This window comes from Culex quinquefasciatus, chromosome 1 (assembly GCF_015732765.1).
Source record: "Culex quinquefasciatus strain JHB chromosome 1, VPISU_Cqui_1.0_pri_paternal, whole genome shotgun sequence".
Lineage (NCBI taxonomy): Eukaryota > Metazoa > Arthropoda > Insecta > Diptera > Culicidae > Culex > Culex quinquefasciatus.
Genome location: NC_051861.1, coordinates 11,115,252 through 11,136,543, shown reverse-complemented (window position 1 = coordinate 11,136,543; position 21,292 = coordinate 11,115,252). Strand labels below are relative to the sequence as shown.

The 21,292-nt window shown below is 38.3% G+C and overlaps 1 protein-coding gene across 1 annotated transcript; it reads left to right on the top strand.

The window, feature by feature from the left end:
* Window positions 1-8,648: 8,648 nt before the first annotated feature.
* Window positions 8,649-17,216, top strand: LOC6033943 (zinc finger protein 354A). The gene is made up of 3 exons (XM_038249526.1): window positions 8,649-10,033; window positions 16,148-16,597; window positions 16,664-17,216. Exons 1-3 carry the CDS (start codon window positions 8,757-8,759, stop codon window positions 16,698-16,700), a joined length of 1,764 nt encoding a protein of 587 aa, XP_038105454.1. The 5' UTR covers window positions 8,649-8,756; the 3' UTR covers window positions 16,701-17,216.
* The last annotated feature ends 4,076 nt before the right edge of the window (window positions 17,217-21,292 follow it).

The following is a 21,292-nucleotide window of genomic DNA, read 5'->3' as shown; positions in this document are numbered from 1 at the left end:
ATTGCAATTTTCTCACCCCTCGGCGCTCAACCTAACCTATACTATTTTGCCGCCGGAAACCGGAAACCGGAATCCGGGAAATAAAGTCCGACGGGTGTGAGATGACAAAGAATGCTATGCTTTATTGTTGTCGCCAAGAAAAAGATTTGTGTGAAGGTCCTCCGCCGTAATCCTCTTACGTCATGTCCGACGTTTAGAGGGTTTTCCTCAAGTCTTGCGTGGTAGGCCATGACGGCGGTGACACAAGTCAAGGAGATTTCTTTCTGGAAGTGTTTACGTAGCAAGCCGGGTTGCCAGCTTGATTCGATAAAAAACATACCAAAATAAACAAAATCTGGCAACCCTGCACGAAGTGACATCTTCACTTTTCCACATTCCCCGAGATTGTTCCGGTACCGAATCAAAGAATGCCAAACATGTTGTGTCCGCTATGATTTGATAGAGTCATCCACCCAGCTTATGCGGAATTTGTCATCACGAGGGGTGGTGACCACATTACCACGTGTCGGTCGTTCTTCCCCCACCCCCTCGGATGGCGAGGCACGTCAAGAAGTTTATTGAAATTCCTGGTATAAATTGCTGTTCTACGTCGGCGGACCAGAGCCGGGACCGGGGTCAATCAAGGTAAGAACGTTAATTGACGCGCGCGCCACGTGGAAAACTGGCAAACATTCCTGTCGGTCCACGTGGCGTTATTAATTGTCCGTTGATGAAGGGAAGCATTTAAATTAGTTAGTTGCAAAGTCGCGCTCCCAATAACAGTTGCTAATAAGAGTTCAATTAGCTCTTGCGGAGAAGTTTGCTGTTGCGAACAGAAAATTTTAACCTTAAAATAATTGCTGTCCGGTGACATGGTCCAAGTAAGCTGCTAACGAATTCTGTGTCAGTGGACTATCTCTAGGATGTCGCCTGCTGTGGCGGTAATGAGCAAAGGACGAGCAGTTGCTTTTTTTCGTGACGGGCTGGACTGGAAACGCCTGCTGAGATGGGGTTGACCACATTGTTAAAAGTGGCACACTCGAGTGCAATCAGACATTGGACTGATTTGAAGATAGACTCAAGGATGGCAACCATGCGGTGACAATCAGAGACGGGCGATGGTCATTTTGATGTCCTTTTATTGGGGTTTTGTGGAGTCATTTGGGACGTTTTTGTTTTGCAAAATGGGTGAGGATGCTTGAATGGTCTTAGATTTAGTTTGTTTACAATTCAGGAATAGAATTTACTCATTTTTAAAGTCTTTAATTTATTTCAGTAATTTTATTCAGATTAGATTCTTCAATGCTTAAAATTAAAACAATAATCATGATTTAACAATTAAACATGGTTTTTTTTTTATGGCTGGTTGAAAGATTTTACCATTATTTTAAATAAACAAATTATGTAAGATAATTTATGCAAATTAATATAAATACAGTAAAAAGCTGACTCCCCCTCATTTCAACAAGTTAGTAATTTGATAACAGCTGATAAAGAACTTCTCAAGTGGCCAAACCAAATCCCACCAGTTAATTACCCAGAAAAACACCCTCCAGAAATCCCGCCACAAAACCCGATTACGAATTAGTCATGGGAGCCAGCGCTGGTAAGCAACAGCCCGGCAAATGAGCTCCGGCGAGGCTTCCTCCAAGGGCCCAGAATTAGTGTGACCCCAAAGTGGCCACCGCCACCAGCAAGAACCCTGCTCTGTAATCGGAGTGTAATCTCTTTTCGATCATTCGACCAGTTCATAAGCTGCCGCTCGTCTCTGTGCGGAGAAGGTGAATAAATTATGTTTCGGTTTTGGTGTTTGAAGGGTGTCGTCCCCCTCAAACTTTCCCTGCTGCAAAACGACGGCTAAACGACTGTATTTGCGCACATTTCCATCCTAGTCCTCTTTTGCTGAATTTTGGGGGGAAATCTTACTCCGGCTCAAGATCCTTCCGCGTATGATAATAACAATAATAAGATAATCTTCTTATACGCAAAATTCTGGGCTTTTTGGGTGTTGTGGAAGGTAGGACGGAAATAGCTGAAATTTAGTAAGAAAAAACAAAAAACTTATTTAAGAAACAGAATCACTAAATCTTCAGACAATCCATCATTTTCCAGAGCCCACTGAGATACGCGTGTAATGCGTTCCATCTTACTTGCACATTTTGTGCGAAAATTAAATTTCCATTCTTCGTGGCCTACTACCCTTCCCCCTAAGCCCAACTCTACGAGGATCTAGATCAAAGTCTTCACGACACTGTCACCAAGCATTTTTCCTTTATTTTTTGGTGAGCGCTTCTAAGCCAACATCGGGAATTTCGCATATAGAATAACACTAATCCGCTTCGGGAAAATGCATTATCGATTACCGCACTTCCTTCCTAAGTTCGTAGCTCTTCTTTCCTGGAATTTCCCCACACCCAACTTTTTCCTGCGACATGGCAAATTTACCCCCGAAGAATGGCTTTATTACGGCATACGGTCGGTGTGCGAAAAATTTCCTCCCTATTTTTGCAGATAATGTGATTTTAGGTCATTTGTTCACCATGCCAAATTATGATCAAGAATTAATTTAAAAAATAGTTTGGAAAAAGTATGCTTCTAAAAAAAATAGTTCAAAAAATAAAAAATAAATCTTTTAAAAAATATGGATCTTCCCAGCCAAGGGTAACAAGTTTTCACCGTGCGAATCGCACATTTTTTGCCAAATAGCGTGTGCGATGGGATTTTGATTACGTTACTCCCGAAAGAAACGTTTCTGTGCTACTTTCGTCCTTTGGTAGACATTTCTTTAACAATGGCTGAAAATAAATAAATAGTACAGCATTGGTTTTGCATAATTTTGTCAATAATTTTGTTTTGAGAACAAAAATTGTGGGACTAATCTATTCAAAAACAAAATTTTAAAAAGAAAATTAAAGCTTTGGAAATTCATACTTTTCCTGTCATTCTATAGAGTCGAAATGGCCTACTTATCATCACCAAAATAGTAGTTTATGCAACAAGTTGCAAAAAGAGGATTTTTTCAGCACGAGTCGTACATTTATCCAACGAGGTTCACCGAGTTGGATAAATACGAAGAAGGCTGATAAAATCAAGTTTTGCAACGAGTTCCATACAACATTTCTTGCAATTCCAAAAAACACACACTGAGTGAAATTTTAAGTCAAATTTTCATGTATTTTGTCAATAAATCGTTTGAATCAAAAAAAATGTTGAAAAGTGTTACTTTTCAAAACAAGTGCTTAAAAGTTCAACTTTTCAGCACCCATTTGAGTGCTGAAAAGTAGAACTTTTCAGCATTTATTTTGAAAAGTGTTGCTATTCGATTCTGTTATTTTTGGTACAGAAAAGTAGGCTATTTCGTCGTTCAAGAATGACAGGAAAAGTGAGTAGTTTCACGACGGAATTGCAAAAATAATATTTTGCAGCCATATACACTCATTATACACTCCACACCCGGTGGTTGGTCACTTTTTCGTTTGACACATTTTTAGTTTGTACCCCGATGATTAATCAAAGTCAAGCTAAAACCTGACGAACTGCCACTTTTTACACGGGACTCACACTTACTATCAAACCAAACGTTTGGTAGTAAGTGTGAGCTCTGTGTAACGAGGGTGTCAAACTAAAAAGTGACCCCGTTCGTTTGACAGTTGGTGTCAAACCATCAAGGTTTCAGTGTAGCAATGATTTGAGTGCTGAAAAGTTGAACATTACAGCACTTGTACCGAAAAATAGTGCTTTTCGATACTGTTTCGCTTTCTGAGTTGACCAAACATACCAATAAATCCTACTTTAAAGTTTTTTTCGGAGTTGTCAAAAAAACGTTGCATGCAACTCGTAGCAAAACCCGAATTTTAAACAACATTTTGCAATTTGTTGCATAAACTATTATTTTGGGGTCTTTCGGGGTAGATTAAGACCGTGATAAATCCGGGAATACTAGGTATTTCTGCGAAAATAGTTTTTTAACGTCCGATTTCCCGTCCCGAGAAAAACATCCCATGAATTCCAGGGTTTTACCATAAAAAAATGTTTCCGTTTCCCGGAAAATTTGTGAGCAATTCCATGTCAAATAGGGAATCGGTTGTACCCGACCCTCACCGATTTCAATGAAACTTTGTAGGCATGTTATCCTACGCTTATATAAGCAATTTTTGTGTAAATGGAGCCAATTACACTCGGTAATGACATTTGAGAAGGGCGTAAGTGTTTTCAATATTTTTGTATTACGTAATTTAAATATTGCTGTATCTCGAAGCCGTTGCATCGTATCAAAAAGTTGTCAAAGACAAACTTGTAGGAAATTTGACGGGTTTTCCGAAAAAAAATACACTGAAACAAAAAAACACTCAACCTTTAAGAGATTTTTGGATTTTTAAGTTTAAAAGTCAAATTTGAATGTGAGCCCGCGATTTTTTTTTTCGTTCAAAATTTTTGTGAAAATAGACCATTAGACTCACGAAAAATGCAGGATGGAGCAACTCACCTAAAAAAAATACAAAAATCATTTACTGAAATTGTTTTTTTTTTCAAAAGTGCTCTTAACATCAAATTTTTCAAAAACCGAACACGAGAGACGATTTTCCAGACAATATTTACCGGAAAGCTCGTCAAATTTCCCATAAGGCCGATGCAAATATTTAAAAAAGTTTTTGTCCCTCGGCCCTGGCCGAGGTCAAGGGGGGGGGGGGGCAAAAAAATAAAAAAATATAAAAATTTAAATAACAAGCCATAGTCTTCACATTTAAATGAAAAAAGTGTTTTAAAATGCATTTTACACTAGTTCAGTTGTTTTGCAATCATTAGTTTTCAAAAAATCTAAGATCTGACAAAAACAAAAATTGTATCGAAAAAAAAGATTTTGCATCGAAAATTTTCAAAAAATCTTAAGATTTTTTAATAAACCCAAACATGCTAAAAATGATCTAAAACGCAGAAGAATGTATTTTAATTTAATTTCAGCTGGTTGCACTTGAATTTTCATTGAAATTTTGAAGTTTATTGTAAAAATATTTTTTTGCCCTCTGATTTTTCGGGCCAATTTTGAAGGGGGTGGGGGGGGGGGGGGGTGATAAAAACTTTTAAAAATATTTGTACCAGCCTAAGTTTGTCTTTGACCACATTTCAATTGGATGTATGGGCTCACAGATATAAGCTAATTTACTATCCAGGTAACTATACTACACTGAAAAAATATTATGTTTTCAATTATGAGCAATGTAATTAGCTTAAATCTGTAAGGGGACCATCCATAAACCACGTCGACACTTTAAGGAGGGGGGGGGGGGGTTATGGCGATTGTCCACGATCCATACAAAAAAGTTTATTTTTGTATGGACAATTGTCCACAAGGGGGGGGGGGGGGGTAACAGAATCCCAAAAAAGTGTCCACGTGGTTTATGGATGGTCCCAAGCCCATACATCTAATTGAAATGTGGTCAAAGACAAACTTATGGGAAATTGGACGAGCTTTCCGGTAAAAATATTTTCGAGACTGAAAAATCAAGTCTGTCATATAGAAATTGCCTCTTCTTAGTACCAGTAAACTTTCTGACCATTTCGAACAAATCAGCTGTTGAAAGGTAGTCCATATCTCAGCTCAGGATAATATCTGCACCAATGTAATTGTTGTAGCAACCTAATAAAATGAATGAAAAATTTTAGCGATTTTTTTGCGTTACAAAACATCTAAAATTTTCAAAAAATCTAAAAATGTTTGAATAAATCTAAACATGCTTAAAATGATCCTTAACGCAAGGGAATGCATTTTAAATTAATTTCAGCTGATTGCACTTAAGTTCCAATGTTTTTTTTTAAGTTCTTTGAAAAAAATTGCCTCTAAAAATATTGTATCAGCCTGAAACGACAAAAATGTCCAAAATTACCAAAAATCCTAAAAAGAGCAAAATTACCAAAATGGCCAAAATTACAAAAAAAAAAATGCCAAAATGACAAAACATTCAAAAATGACCAAATGGAGCAAAATACCAAAATAACCAGAATTCCCAAAATGAAAAAAAAATCCAAAAATAACCAAAACGAACAGAACGATCAAAATGACCAAAAACGACCAACATGACCAAAATGACTAAAACAACCAAGTCGACTAAAACGACCAAAATAACCAAAACGACCAAAATGACATAAATTCCAAAAATGACTAAAATGACCAAAATCACCAAAACGACCAAAATGACCGAAATTCCAAAAATGACCAAAATGAGAAAAACGACCAAATAACCAAAATGACCAAATTGACCAAAACGACCAAAACGGCCAATATTACCAAAAATGATCAAGATGACCAAAACAACCAAAATGACCAAAATTACCAGATCGATCTAAATGACCGAAATTCCAAAAATATCTAAAATGACTAAATTGACCAAAATGACCAAAACGACCAAAACAAACAGAACGATCAAAACGAATAAAAATTATCAAAATGACCAAAACTAAAAGCACAATCAAAACAATCAAAATGGCCAAAACGACCAAAACGAACAAAATGACCAAAATTACCAAAATGACCAACGACCATAATTGAAAAATTATTATGAAATTATATTATGATAGAAATGACACAAATGTCAAATGGGTAATTCTCTACCAACTCACACGAAATCGGGAAAAGTTGCCCCGACCCCTCTTCGATTTGCGTGAAACTTTGTCCTAAGGGGTAACTTTTGTCCCTGATCACGAATCCGAGGTCCATTTTTTGATATCTCGTGACGGAGGGGCGGTACGACCCCTTCCATTTTTGAACATGCGAAAAAATAGGTGTTTTTCAATAATTTGCAGCCTGAAACGGTGATGAGGTAGAAATTTGGTGTCTAAGGGACTTTTATGTAAAATTAGACGCCCGATTTGATGGCGTACTCAGAATTCCAAAAAAACGTATTTTTCATCGAAAAAAACACTAAAAAAGTTTCAAAAATTCTCCCTTTTTTTGTAAAAAAATTTGGAACTTGTCATTTTATGGGAAATTTAATGTACTTTTCGAATCTACATTGACCTAGAAGGGTCATTTTTTCATTCAGAACAAAATTTTTCTTTTTAAAATTTCGTGTTTTTTCTAACTTTGCAGGTTTTTTTAGAGTGTAACAATGTTCTACAAAGTTGTAGAGCAGACAATTACAAAAATTTTGATATATAGACATAAGGGGTTTGCTCATTAACATCACGAGTTATCGCGATTTTACGACAAAAAGTTTTGAATAAGTTACTTTTTGCTTTTTTCTTTGTTTCGCCGTCCGTGTCTGTCGCGGGTGACCATGAACGGTCATGATCGATGACGACCAACTTTTTCAAAACTTTTTTTCGTAAAATCGCGATAACTCGTGATGTTTATAAGCAAATTCCTTATGTCTACATATCAAATTTTCTGTAATTGTCTGTTCTACAACTTTGTAGAACATTGTTACACTCTAAAAAATAACCCTGCAAAGTTAGAAAAAACACGAAATTTTAAAATGAAAAATTTTGTTCTAAATGAAAAATCACCCTTCTAGGTCAATGTAGATTCGAAAAGTACATTAAAAAATGTACGGAAAATGGGAGAATTTTTAAAACTTTTTTAGTGTTTTTTCGGAATTCTGAGTACGCCATCAAATCGGTCGTCTAATTTTACATAAAAGTCCCTTTGACACCAAATTTCTATCTGATCACCGTTTCAGGCTGCAAATTATTGAAAAATACCTCTTTTTTCGCATGTTCAAAAATGGAAGGGGTCGTACCGCCCCTCCGTCACGAGATACCAAAAAATGGACCTCGGATCCGTGATCAAGGATAAAAGTTACCCCTTAGGACAAAGTTTCACGCAAATCGAAGAGGGGTCGGGGCAACTGCGGGGCAATGATGTTTTAGTCCCCAGCTATTCAAATCTTTTCCAGAACATTAGGGAGAAAATTAAATAAATTGTTACTAAGATTTGAATTTATAACTGAATCAAAGTTACTAAAAGCAAACAGAAAAAGAAGTGTGTGTGTGCAAAAAAACCCTCAAATCCACACTCACGCGCTCAGGTGTCAAGTGGTTGGGAAAAAAGACCCCACACAAGGCATTCCGGAAGCCCTCCCAAATTGCTCCACGCAGTCGCTCACACATAACCTCACACACACACTCACATAAACGCAGAATGAATAAAAACATTTCCGGCAGCGTTGCTCAGCGGATCCAATCCCAGCAACCTGACGATGGATGGGGCTGAAGCACATAACATTTCTGTCCAGCTCAGCAAACCATGGCCTGCTACCACCACCACCAACATCATCATCATCATCGGGATGCTGCGGTCTTCCCACACCCAACATAACAAAGCAAACACATAGCTGCAGCTACAGATTTTGTGTGACAATTTGCGACGACGACGACGACGGCTACTGCGATGAATAAACCAGAACCCTGGTTGCTCGCGCGCCCCGTTAAACAATGCAAAAGAGGGCGTGACCACGTGGCGGCATGCACGTGCCAGAGAGCTATTTTTGGGAGTTTTGGCAAAGCAGAGGACCTCCGATCCGATGCATCCGCGGCACCTGTTGCTTCCTCTCTTGGCACGGTGGAGAGCATTCCGGTAGGCGGTGACGGGCATGCGCAGTCCGCGGCTGAAGGACCATTGGCTGGAGACATCAACACAAGGGGGTCAGGACACGGATTCGACTGGCGGAAGCTCAACAGTTCAGTTCAGTTGCAGCTGAACCGCGGTCAACGTCGAACGTCTTCTTCCGGATAAGCTACGAGGGAAGTTTTGTGTGTGTGTGTCATGCAAGTTTTGTAAGATGGAAGTTGGTGGTCAGAGGATGCTAGCTTACAGTGGTGCCACAGTTCAGGAACACCAGGAAACGGGAGTAGCCGCTTCGGAATCGAGCTATTTCCAGCAGTTCTTCTACCCACAACAGCGAAACCTGGTCCAGATTCCACTGGATCTGTCGCTGCGACAACCGGGCGATGTCCCGATGACTCCACCGACGACGCCGTCGCCCCCGCGAAAGCGTACCAAAGTGTCCGCGACTACCTCCGGTGAAGATGTCCGCAGCGGTCAGTTCTCCGACACTCCGGTCTGCATCGACAACAAGAAGTACTTTGCTAACACCGGACAGCACTTCCGATACTTTGACGATTCGGCACGGCTACCACCGTTCAAGGCGTTCCGCGAACCTCCAACGGAACCGCAAGCGGAAGAGTTCATCGATATCACCGGCCAGGAGGAGGATTCCAACGTGGACGTCGAATCCCTGGAAGATCGAGAAGAGGAAGACGACGACGACGACGACAGCCAGCAGTCGATCAACATCGTTGACAGCGAAGACAAGGAGAACGAAGCTGCCGTACTAGTAGATGGTCAGCGGTACTTTGAGAACGAGAAGCTTCACCTGCAAGCCATCGAAGGATTCGCCCAGCTCTTCGAACGCAGCTTCGTCGGATACGATCGTCCGCGTCCTTCCAACAAACAACCTCGCCCGAAGGCCGAACGCCGACGGATCAAGACCCGGAAGCAGCTGGTCGATGAAGACAACACCAGCCCAGTGTCCGGAACCCTTATTCGCAAACTTGCCGATGGCGAAGAGCTCGTCGTGCGCAAAGGAGACATCGACCCGGCTTTCAACGTGGTCGAAATCACCGACGAAGCGAAGGAACTCCTGTCCAAGATCGACAACAAGATCGGATCGTACCTCTGTCAGCTGTGCCGAGCCCTGTACGACGACGCGTTCGGATTGGCCCAGCACCGATGTTCCCGGATCGTGCACATCGAGTACCGATGTTCGGAATGTGATAAGGTGTTCAACTGTCCGGCAAATCTGGCCTCGCATAAGCGCTGGCACAAGCCGAGGGGAGTTGGTGGTGAAGGGGGAGGAAGAAAGGGAGGGAAAGTTAGTGAGGGAAGCCGGAAGAGCCAGGATGATGAGTGCATCGAGATTGTGGATACGGAAGCGGACGGAGAGAGGCAGCAGCAGAAACAACAGATGGAACGACAGGATTCGGTGCCGACGGAAGTGGTTGTGGAGCGGCAGGAGGAAAGTTACGGCTGTGGCCAGTGTGGGAAGAGCTTTCGAAGGTGAGAAGTTAACAAAGAATCGTAGAAGTGAAAATTGATTGGATGGATAAAACTTAAAGAATGGCATAGAAGAGAATATTCTCCAGAGTGTATTATTTGGATTACCCAAATTATAACGTTTTGCAGCTGTCCAAAGTAGGAAATCCCGTGCAAAGCGTCGAACAATGAACTGGAAGTATAAATATAAACATCAGTTGGAAAACGTACTTTGACAGTTTAAAGCAATCCTTCGACGAATTGATGGATCCAAATTTGGAGATTTTTAAAGAGAGTTTTGGAGAGTATGCTACCAAAAATAATGGCAAAACGACGTGAATCGCGATAAAGGAGCTATTACACTACGGCAAACAAACAAACTCGCACTTTTTGACAGTCAGTCAGACAGCCTGCTTTGTTTGTTTGCCTAGATTTGTTTGTACAAACGTCAACCAGCATACATTTTGTCATGTTTGCAAATTTGCCGCAACTGTTTGTTGTTTGCGGTAGTGTAATGGCTCGTTGACTCTTGATGGTTATTAGCACACCCCTTATATTTATATATTTTTTCAACCCTGCCAAGTTAGAAAAAAACACTAAATTTTCAAATGAAATTTTTTGTTTTAAATGAAAAAAATGATTCTTCTGGGTTAATGTAGATTCGAAAAGTACATTAAATTTCCTTTAAAATTACACGGTCCAACATTTTTTACAGTTGAGTAACGGAAAATGGCAGAGTTTTTAAATCTATTTTAGTATTTTTTTTACGTTTTCTGAATTTTGAGTACGCCAATTTTACAAAAAAAAAGTCTCTTTGACACCAAATTTCCACCTCATCACCATTTCAGGCTGCAAATTATTTTAAAAAATGTCTTTTTTCACATGCTCAAAAACGAAGGGGTCGTACCGCCCTTCTATCACGAGATATCAAAAAATGGACCTCGGATTCGTGATCTGGGACAAAAGTTACCCTTTAAGACAAAGTTCCTTGCTGTGTGAGTTGGCGGAGAATGACCCAATTATGTTACGTTCATTATTATTTTTTTATGTATTTTTTTTCAAATTAAGGTTTCTTCAATTTAAATTTTTTAAGCAATATATCGGAAAAAGACGTTAAACTTCAGAAACAAAATATTTCCATAAATAAACTGATGCTTTGCCAATTTTTGACAGTTGCTTAACTGTAATGATGTTTAAGGCATTTTGTGATACTATTCGTTCAGAAATTTCTTCAATCTGGATAGAAATGTGAAATTTAGCTTTATTTTTTTTTGTGGTAGCGATGTAGTAATCCATTCCCCACGGCAAAACCACACCGCTTTTACTTCCATAAAAAGGTGATTGTTATGGTCGGATTACCAGACGAATAAAAATTGATGATCGAGCAGTTTTTGAAGTTTCACTTTTTTAAACTCAACAACACGTTAAAGAAAATTGAATTCAAAAAATACAATTAGATGTTTGTTTTACTAAGTTTATTAAAATACTGCTGATGAAAAGTTCAAAGTTGTTCAAGCTCAATAAAAAATGGCAAAATATTTTTTTGTTGTCACCAACATCAATTTTGTAGCGTTATTGGAACATTTTTCAAATTTACTATGAAAATTGTTCGTGTGAAAATGCCTTATCTAAAGATATTTTTGAATGACACCTAGAAACTGATTTAGCTGGATTTAGTGTAAAATTGTCCAAACGAATCGCGAAGTAAAATACTTTCAACGGCCTTACTTACTTTTATCATTTATCTTGTTTTAAAATTTGTCGAATACTTACTCTTAGGAAACTTTCAACACTTCTTTACCATCTTAGTACGATTTCATACCATTATGTATTCGTGTTTTTCATTAAGAATTCATAAATTCGTATTTTTTATTTTATAAAAAAAATCTTTGACCTACGAATGTCACTCCGGTTTACGATACTCCAAGAAAAAAACAATTCATAACTGCATTAATACTTGTATTATTTTCATACCTAACATAAATGTTGAGTAGGCTGACAATAAAAAAAATTGACATCAGGGATCCCCTCTGACTCGATTCCTTATGCAAAAATAAGTACCGTAAACCGGGGTGACTTTGATAGGATTTCAATTTGTTTTCAGCATATTTTCCAACAGGTAAGGTTTTTCTCAAGATTGTTATTTTTAAAACATGTACTGGGGTAGACTACACAAAGTCCATGCACTATTTCGGAATAAAAGTTTAGAATGTTTAGAAAAATAGTTAAGTTAAAAATTCTTAGTTTTAATTCCGGGGTGACTTTGATAGTCATAGTTTTTCTTGTTAAAATCATATTTAAGATATTCAAACTTTATTTGTACCCTAAATGTACCATCACTAAAGCAGCTGATATAGTTTTTAAGAAAAAAAAAACAATGTTTGTATTTAGTTAACTAAGTGTATAAGCTTTTAAGCAAAATACAAATAAATTTAAGGTAAAATTGTTAAAAAGTCGAAATTATGCGTAAAATTTGTTAAAACTGTTTTTTTTTTATAAAATTATCGATTTATTTTGCATTTTTTACAGAATTTGAAACACGAATCACAAGTTTTCACATTTTAGATGAAATTTATTTATTTTTATTTTATTTTCTTATAAATTTGGAGATTTTTTTGAAAGGTGTTTCAAAAACACATATTATTTATTATTTACAAATTTATTTAACCTTCTCCTAGTGGAATATTGTCCAAAGAATCTGAAAATGCAATCCGTTTTCCGATTAAAAATCATGTTCATTGAGAAAATCATGACACTTTGAGAAGTTTAACCCTCTACAACCCAACCCCGCCTCTAGACGGGCTTCGATTTAAAAAATCGCCAATAATCCATTGTTCAACCAATTTTTGATCTTCAAAAAGCATTGGAAAGAAGAACTTCTAAAATTTTGGAAAATTTTAGGGTTGGAAGTTTGACTTGTTTTATGTGACTTTGCCAATGTTTTTAAAAATGTAATTTTTTTAGGGGTCAACTTTGGCTGTGTTTTTTACTAACATTTCCTATATTTTAAGTAAAAAGAAGTATGCAGTAATTTTTCTAGTACCCCAGACTATGCCTCTACGCATTTATTTACAATTTAAATGATAATGGTTCCATTTTATAGCAGAAAATGTGAAAAACATGCAAAAAATTGAAAAAGTTACTGTAAATACATGAAAAAATTAGATAGGCAAAATGTAATGATAGGAGGTGGTAGAGTAGGCCAAATACTACCAAAAACAAACATAAACTAAACAAGATAAATGCAAATTAAAATACTAAAAATGAAACAAGAAGAACATAAAACTAGAGAAGTAAAGTTTTTCGTAGAACAAAAGTTCCTCAAAATGACCTCCTGAACACGGGAAAAATAAAAATTTTCGAAAAAAAAATTTGGGCAGTAGAGGGTTAAAATAATGACTTTCATCAACATTTTCATAACTATAGTTAACTAACTATTTACACTTGTTAAAATTTTATGAAAAGTTCTTCTTGAGATACTTTGAACACTTCTCTACCATGGTCAGTATGTTTCTAAACCATTCCTTACGTATTTTAATTGTACTCTTCATTTTGCGAAAAAATCGCAAACCTATCAAAGTCACCCCGGCTATCAAAGTCACCTCGTTTTACGGTACCTGTGCCAATTTTGAGCCAAATCAGTTAAGGCATAAGGGTCGTTATTTACCGTTTAAGTCTCATGGGAAAATCGCAAAAATGTATGTAGAAAAATTATCGTTTCTGTATTTTTCCGCCAGGTGGCGCGGGTCTCGTTCAAAATTGTCCAAGTGTGAGATTCTTTTAAGAAATTCAATTCCCTACAACTTTGCCAAAGGGTGCAAAACGATCTGAGTTGATCCTGATTTTTGGTGATATTTTCAGTCAAAAATACTTTCTTGCACACTTTCTAAATACCTCTATTAAAACTATTTCAAGTATATATGCCGATTTCTTTTCATCGCATTGCTAATAACTCATCAGGATCAACTCGGATCATCTTGCACCCTTGGACAAATTTGTAGGAAATTGAATTTCCTATAAGAATCTCACACTTGGACAATTTTGGGCGAGACATGCGTCACCTGCTGTTTTTGCGATTTTTCCCATATAAATGATAAAAAGCGACCCTTTAACTTAAATCGATTTGGCTCTAAACTGGCACAGTTACTTATTAAAGAAAGAATCCAGCCGAGCCAGGAGGTATCTCTTGAGATTTGCCAAAATTTTTAATTTTTCTTGCCACCCAAATGTTGAGTCAAGTTGAGCAACCCAATAAGTAAAATTTGAGTGATTGATTGCCTGTTAATTTATTGCAATTTAAAAATACTTGATAAAAGGAAAAGTTCCATTAAAATAAAAAAAGTGATCAGAAATGGTTTTGAATCGTGTTTTCTATTGTGGATTTAGCTGGTTGTTGGATTTTCAGGTACAGTCATCCCACATATTCGGAACACCCACAAATTCGGAACACTTTTGTGGTAATTTGTCAATAGAATGCAAAATGCAACATTTCTACCGACCCTGCTATTTTTAGGGCCTTTATTTGGATATTCTCTTGCTATTTCACTAGTAAAAGTAATACTTTTTAAACAAAAACTGCGTTTCAAGACTATTTTATCCAGAGCACCAAAACACTGCCTCCAAATTGCCTGTTCCATGATTGTGGGATGTTATTGTGTCTCCCACAATTGTGGAACACCTGAATTTAACTGATATTTTCACAAAAAGTTATCAGACCATTCATAAAACATTACTAAGCATGAGTTTTATTGGTTTCAGAGTGCAAAGTAATTATTTTGTAAAAAAATATGTACTCCTGGGGAGAAAAGAAAGTTTGTTTACATCGTAAGAAAAAACTGTTCCGAATTTGTGGATTTCAAGGGTCAATGTTTTTCTTTGAAAACTTGATATAAAACGTAAAAATGTATAGTCGGTCTATACATCAATCGAAAGATCGCAAGAAAAGCTTTCACATGAAGGTAAAAGCAAATCATTATGTTCAATCATCGATTTTATATGATTTGTTGAACATTGGCCGATCTGTAAACTGTTCCGAATATGAGGGATGACTGTATCTTCTCACGGTCATTAGAGACGGTCGTGGATAGACCTAGGGGTTCCCAATTGATGTGAAAAATTTCAATTGATAGAAAAATTATGGATTCAAATTTTGATTTTGGCTATCATCTCCGACATCAGAAATTATTAGTTGATCATGTTCGCAATTTTTTTAATTCAGTCAGAAAAATATTATTTTTCTTGATTTTTTTTTCATTTTTAATTACATGATCACCTCTAAATCTGGCTCGATGCCGCCATCATGCGACCGCGTCCTCTGTTTGTTTGTCAACAAAGCTGCAGCTGGATCGTGAGACAAAGTGAGGGGGGAAGGGTTTTGACATTGTTATGCCCGCATCTGACCCGCCGGCTATTTCGACGGTCGTTTCCAACGACCGAATACAGTTAGGAACCGATCGTACAATACCGTTGTACATACAAATTTACATAAGGATTTTAGGACCCTATTATTACAAAAAGGATGGCAGTTTTTTTTAACTAGGCATTTGCTTTCTGTAACGATGTTAAATATTTCACTTACCTTGGTACTTTTTTTATCTGGTGTCATGGTTGCTTTTCACATTTTTTTCAACACCAAAACACAAGAAGCAATTTAAGAAATTCATTGTAGGAGCTTTTACCCTATCAAAAACATTCGATAAGACACCTTGAAAACTGCACAAAATATGTACTAAACACATTCAAGGATCTTTTTAACAAACAGTATCGAATTACGAGCACATTTGTCACAAAAAAGATATTTCGATGAGATTAAATATTAATATTATTTTCACTTCCCGAGCAGTCCAGACGACAGCCGACGACGACCCGCGACCAAAACAGGAAGCTGTCAATGAATCGAATAAGAGCAGGGTTGTACTTGGTTTACAAGATTTCAAATTTTCTCGAGGGAGCATCCATAAAATACGTTATAATTGTGAAGAAATATTAGAAATTTTGTTTCTTCTTTATTCTTGGAAACTTTAAAATTATCAACTGCAGTGTATAATTCTTAAAAGTAATTTTGAATATGCTTCAACTAGATTCTGACCACAATAATGTTTATCATAAGCTGATCCCTATCTCCATTCCCTATTCCAGGCAAAGTTACCTTAAGAAACACCTACAATCCCATCAATCCCAGCTGGACTCCTCAACAACGTCGCCATCCCGTTCCGTCAACGGCACTTCCGCCTCCAGCGCACCATCCGGTAGTGCCATGCTGTCGGCGGCCACACTGGTCCACCAAAATGCCGCTGCGGCCGCAGCACTCTTTTGCGGTCAACCCTCGACGACGCTTTCCCACTCGTCCCAAGCTAGTCCTCTCACCAACGGTCACGTCCACCACGGTCCGTCGGCGTCGTTCGTCCGGAACGGACTGTTCCCGTTTGCCAGTTATGGCAGTGGCCACTTTACGAAGGATTTGGCCGGATATTCGGAGCTGGAAAAGCGCCGCTGGCAGTCGCTCAGTGAGCTGTACCTGCAGCAGCGGGAACGGCTTTCGGCGTTCCAGTATGTGCGGCACCACCAGTACGAGGACTACTTGAAAAGGTTAGCTTGGTGGGAATTTTCTGGGGTTAATTGAGCGACACTAATTTTATATTTTTTCTGCAACAGCTTTCAACCGTTCCAGTTTGGGCGGGACAAGACCTGACAGAACGTGTTGCGGCCAGTGCCGCGTCTCGCTGCACCGGTCTGGCCGCATGGACAGCCCGTTCCGGGGGCGTCATCGTCGTCGACCAGTCCCAGTGAACCGCAACAACCGGTTGTAGTGAGTCAAACGACACCGCCAGTGGCGCCACCGACGGCAGCAGCTCGCATTATTGAGCATGTTCATCAAAATACTGTGTATGAGCGACTGGAGTGAAGAAAGTTGGTGATTGTTAGGCAAAAATGGTTAGTTTTTGGAAAGTGAATCTTAAGTAACCAAATTACCGAGGTTCAAATTTCGAAAGTAAGTGTGATCGTTCGCTAGATTTCCCGTAGGACCGTGTTATGAATATTTGGTAAGTCCCCTTTTGTTTCAATCGAAATCGAATCTCCGTGACAGACTGTGTACATAGGGTGAACCGTGGAAACCCCCTCTCGGTAAAAAGAAGTGAGAAGGAATCAAATAACATCAATAAACGACCTTTTGATAGCGCATTATAGTAGCAATATAATCAGTTTACGGGCTTGTTTTATTTCCTCGGCGGGATTGCTTTCGTCCCTTGAAAATCTTGAAAGAAAATTCCCAGCACGTCAACAGGTAGCGGCTAATCGCTGGACAAACACAGCCAGAAAGCGAAGGGTCGCCCAATTTCCGGTTTCGCCGGAGGGAAATTGGAAAACAAACAAATTTGTCCACCCCTCCTTTCATGTCCAGTTTGTAAGTCGCACAGGTAAGAATGTGGCGTGATTTCGGTGAGTTGTGTATTGTCTGCGGTTGATGTGACATTCGTTGACGATGGTTTTGGTAATGTCACCGCCGGGAAATCTATCAAATATTTAGTAATGGCTGTGAAAAGCGTCCGGCTATTTGATGAGGAGTTGGATAGCGTCCGGCTGGGAGTGGCAGTTTTGGCGAATTGATTTTGAATCGATATTTCTGTAGTGGTAGGGACCATCCGTAAACCACGTGGACAATTAAGGAAGGGGGGGGGGGGGGCGGGGTGTTTTGGTGAGTGTGCACGCTCCATACAAAAAAGTTTTTTGTATGGACAATAGTCCACGTGGTTTATGGATGGTCCCATATCGGAGTAACCAACTATTGTTATCGAGATTGTTATATTGTTTGTGAGAAGAATGTGGGTCTCGTGGCGCAGGGGTAGCGGCTTCGGCTGCCGATCCCGATGATGCTATGAGACGCGGGTTCGATTCCCGCCTTATCCACTGAGCTTCTATCGGATGGTGAAGTAAAACGTCGGTCCCGGTTTCTCCTGTCTCGTCAGAGGCGCTGGAGCAGAAATCCCACGTTAGAGGAAGGCCATGCCCCGGGGGGCGTAGTGCCAATAGTTTCGTTTTTTTTCGTTTTCGAGAAGAATGCTTCATGAACTTAACTAACAAATAATTTTTTGGCTCTTTTGTTCTGACTTTTTATGCTTTATCCATAAAGTGCGTCAGGCCAAAAACAGCCAAAATTTACCATCTCCACCGCCCCCTCCCCCTTATACTTATAACTTATAACATGCAATGTCAGACTTGATCAGATCCTCCTTCCCCTAGAACGTGACATACTTTATGGATGACGTCTTAGTGGTTTCACACCAAGTTCCATAATTAGAACTGCCAAAAATGTAAAGGTTAAATTATTACATAATTATAGGTCTTGCCATTGAACAGTTCCAGTGTAGAAATGGCTTTTTCTTGAAACCTGTCTAATTTTATATTTTCAAATATTCTGCTAACATACTCCAAAATGACCTAAAAGTTGTTGTAAACAAACAGTTTACGAAATGCACTTTTAATTAACAAACCCACACTCACACCCGCAAGGGAGCGTTTTTTTGTTACCTAACGCAGTTGTGAGGAGGGGAAGGGGGAGGGGGGGGGGGTTTGAGGCCATGTTACGCTCCATACATTTTTTTTCAAATTTATATGGAATTTTTGTTAAGAGGGGGGAGGGGGTCTAATAATCCAATTTTTTGCGTTACGTAATAAAAGAACGCTCCCCAATGTAAACATACAGTAAATCCTTCTCGTTGTTATATAAACATCAACGTTCATCAAATAAATCGTGCTTGCCATTTCATTAGGGCACATAATTTTTTTAACCAAGAGTGTGTCCCTTTCACACCTTATGTAAACTCCGTAGTAACATTTCAAAAGGGCGAATCTGCATTTGTAAACAAGCAGTCTATCCCTTTCGCTCATGTGACAGTTCACGTCAAGTAAGAGGGGGATAGATTGCTTGTTTACAAACGCAGATTCGCCCTATTGAACTGTTACTACGGAATTGTCATTTGAGTGAAAGGGATACACTATTGCTTACAAAAGTTATGTGCCCTTTTGAAATGTCAGGCTCCAAATGTGCTGTTTGTTATCACTCCATCTTTCGCCCCTTTACTTTGTTTGGCTTGAAAACACCACAAAACCAGAATGATCATCGTAAATCCACCCCTGAACTGTCAAACGTTCATCCAGGTTCAGCCGTCAGTTCATTTGGCGTATCGTAAGTTTGGAATTTGTTTCATCGAAATTTCTGTTTAAATTTATAAAAAGATTGTTGAATTTCGGGACTTACATTTTGAATTTGAATACTTCAGCAAAGTGCGTGGAATTGAATTTGTAAAGAATTGTGAATTGTGAGAGGTTGTCAAGTGATTCGAAATACAGCATTTTTCTCTTTCTAAAACTTCAATAGTTCATTCCGTGTTCACTTAATGGGGCTCTTAATTTTTTCTTCTGTGTTAAAAGTGTTTGCAGAAAAGCTTCGTTACAAAAGGTAAGAGATATGTTTTCAGAACACAAACCGGTATGAAATATTTATTTTGGTAACTGATCTGAAAATAATAAACAGCTTTTTTAAATAAAAAAAATCCTTAAAGGTAGAATTATTATTTTTGTTTGTTTTTTTGATACACTCAAACCCCGGTAGATGGTCACTTTTTCGTTTGACACTTTTTTCAGTTTTCCCCCGCTGGTTGGTCCAAATCAAACTAAAAAGTGAAGAAATGTCACTTGTTATACGGCACACTATCAAAACAAACGTTTGGTAGTGTGTGTGAGCTGCGTGTAAAGAGGTGTTACACTAAAACGTGACCCCGTTCGTTTGTCTTTAAGCAGTTTAAACTCGATTATCCGAAAACATTTGATAATCTAATAATTAAAACATGTTTTTCTACCAATCAAATTTTAAATAAATATGTAACTTTTTCGAGGACTTTGAATATGTATTCCAGTTTTGACTGTTTAACAAATCGATCAGAAACATAAAACAAAGTACAGGTTTTCGAGAATTTTTGATACTTTTTACTATGATCAACTTAAAAAATGGTATAGAAACTTGCATGGACGAACCAATAAAAGAAAATGTTTGTTTTGGTCACAGGTAAAGTACCCATAAATTCGCTGTGTCTAATGTTATTTGGACTTTTGGAAGTTTCACAAATATTTCATAAAAAATCATAGGAAAATTGATGGCCTCTACCTTTTCACAAATAAAGTTATTAAATAATAACGTGTCATTATCCTCTCCCACCAAACGGCTTTAAACTGTCCATAACCAAACAAATAACAAAACCTCAACTGCCCTTCGGCAGCCATCAAAACAGCTCACGCAGAAAACATTTAAAAAAACCGCCACATCGTCCACTTTTGAACAATTAATAATTCATGCTCGTTCCATCAGAACCAATTTCGCCGCGCGGAACACGATGACGAGTCGCCAAATGACAACTGTCAGCCCAATTCCCATGCAACATGATGCACAATGAAACAATGTCCCTGTGAGGAGGAGCAGGCCATTGATTGCTGACTTGACATGAGGTGAAGGCTCGGTAATGACAAAATCGAAGGTGGCGTTTGTTGGTTTTTTCTGCATCCTTGTTTTTTTTTTTTGTGTGTGAATAAAATATGAGATTTGTTCTGATGTAATGCACTTCTGGTAATAGGTGTTGTTTTTATGTAACAATTTTTGTTTTTTTTTTTTTCAAATAATGTGTTTGCTTTAATTCAAATTGAGAACACTAATTGAATAATTGTTGCAAGGATAAAACGACGCCTACTTATGTCTTTGTTCTTAACAAAGTTGTCCTAAGATAACGTTTTTCTTTTGATTGTAAAAGCCCTACAAAAAAGCAAATTGAGTGATTAAGACAAACCGATTATCGGTGTTTCTAATTAGCAGCAGCAGTCTTAATAACAAGTTTTCCCATGGGCCACAGGATCAATGATTTCATCGAATGAGTATGAGTCCTTTTATCGCAAAGCCGGAAGCCACGTCAATAAATTGAAGCCTTTCCGGGGCAGCCGACAACTGCGAATTTCTCGAGCCCAAGTAATTGCAGCACCTGTCAAAACAATTAAAGGACGAGTCAATTACCGTACACTTAAAACAACTCTATTAAAATTGTTCCTCTTGTAGTCATGTATTATCGTCCAAGGTGAGGTCGCAGTTCAAAAAGCAAATAGTTGACCAACTTTCCCCTCAGCGTTCGCCATTAAAAACTAATAAAAAGATCCACGGCTGAGGAAAAGTTTGCCCTTTCCTTTCCCCATCTCCCTAAGCAAAGATTCATTATAATTTAATTTTCCGGACCATTTTTT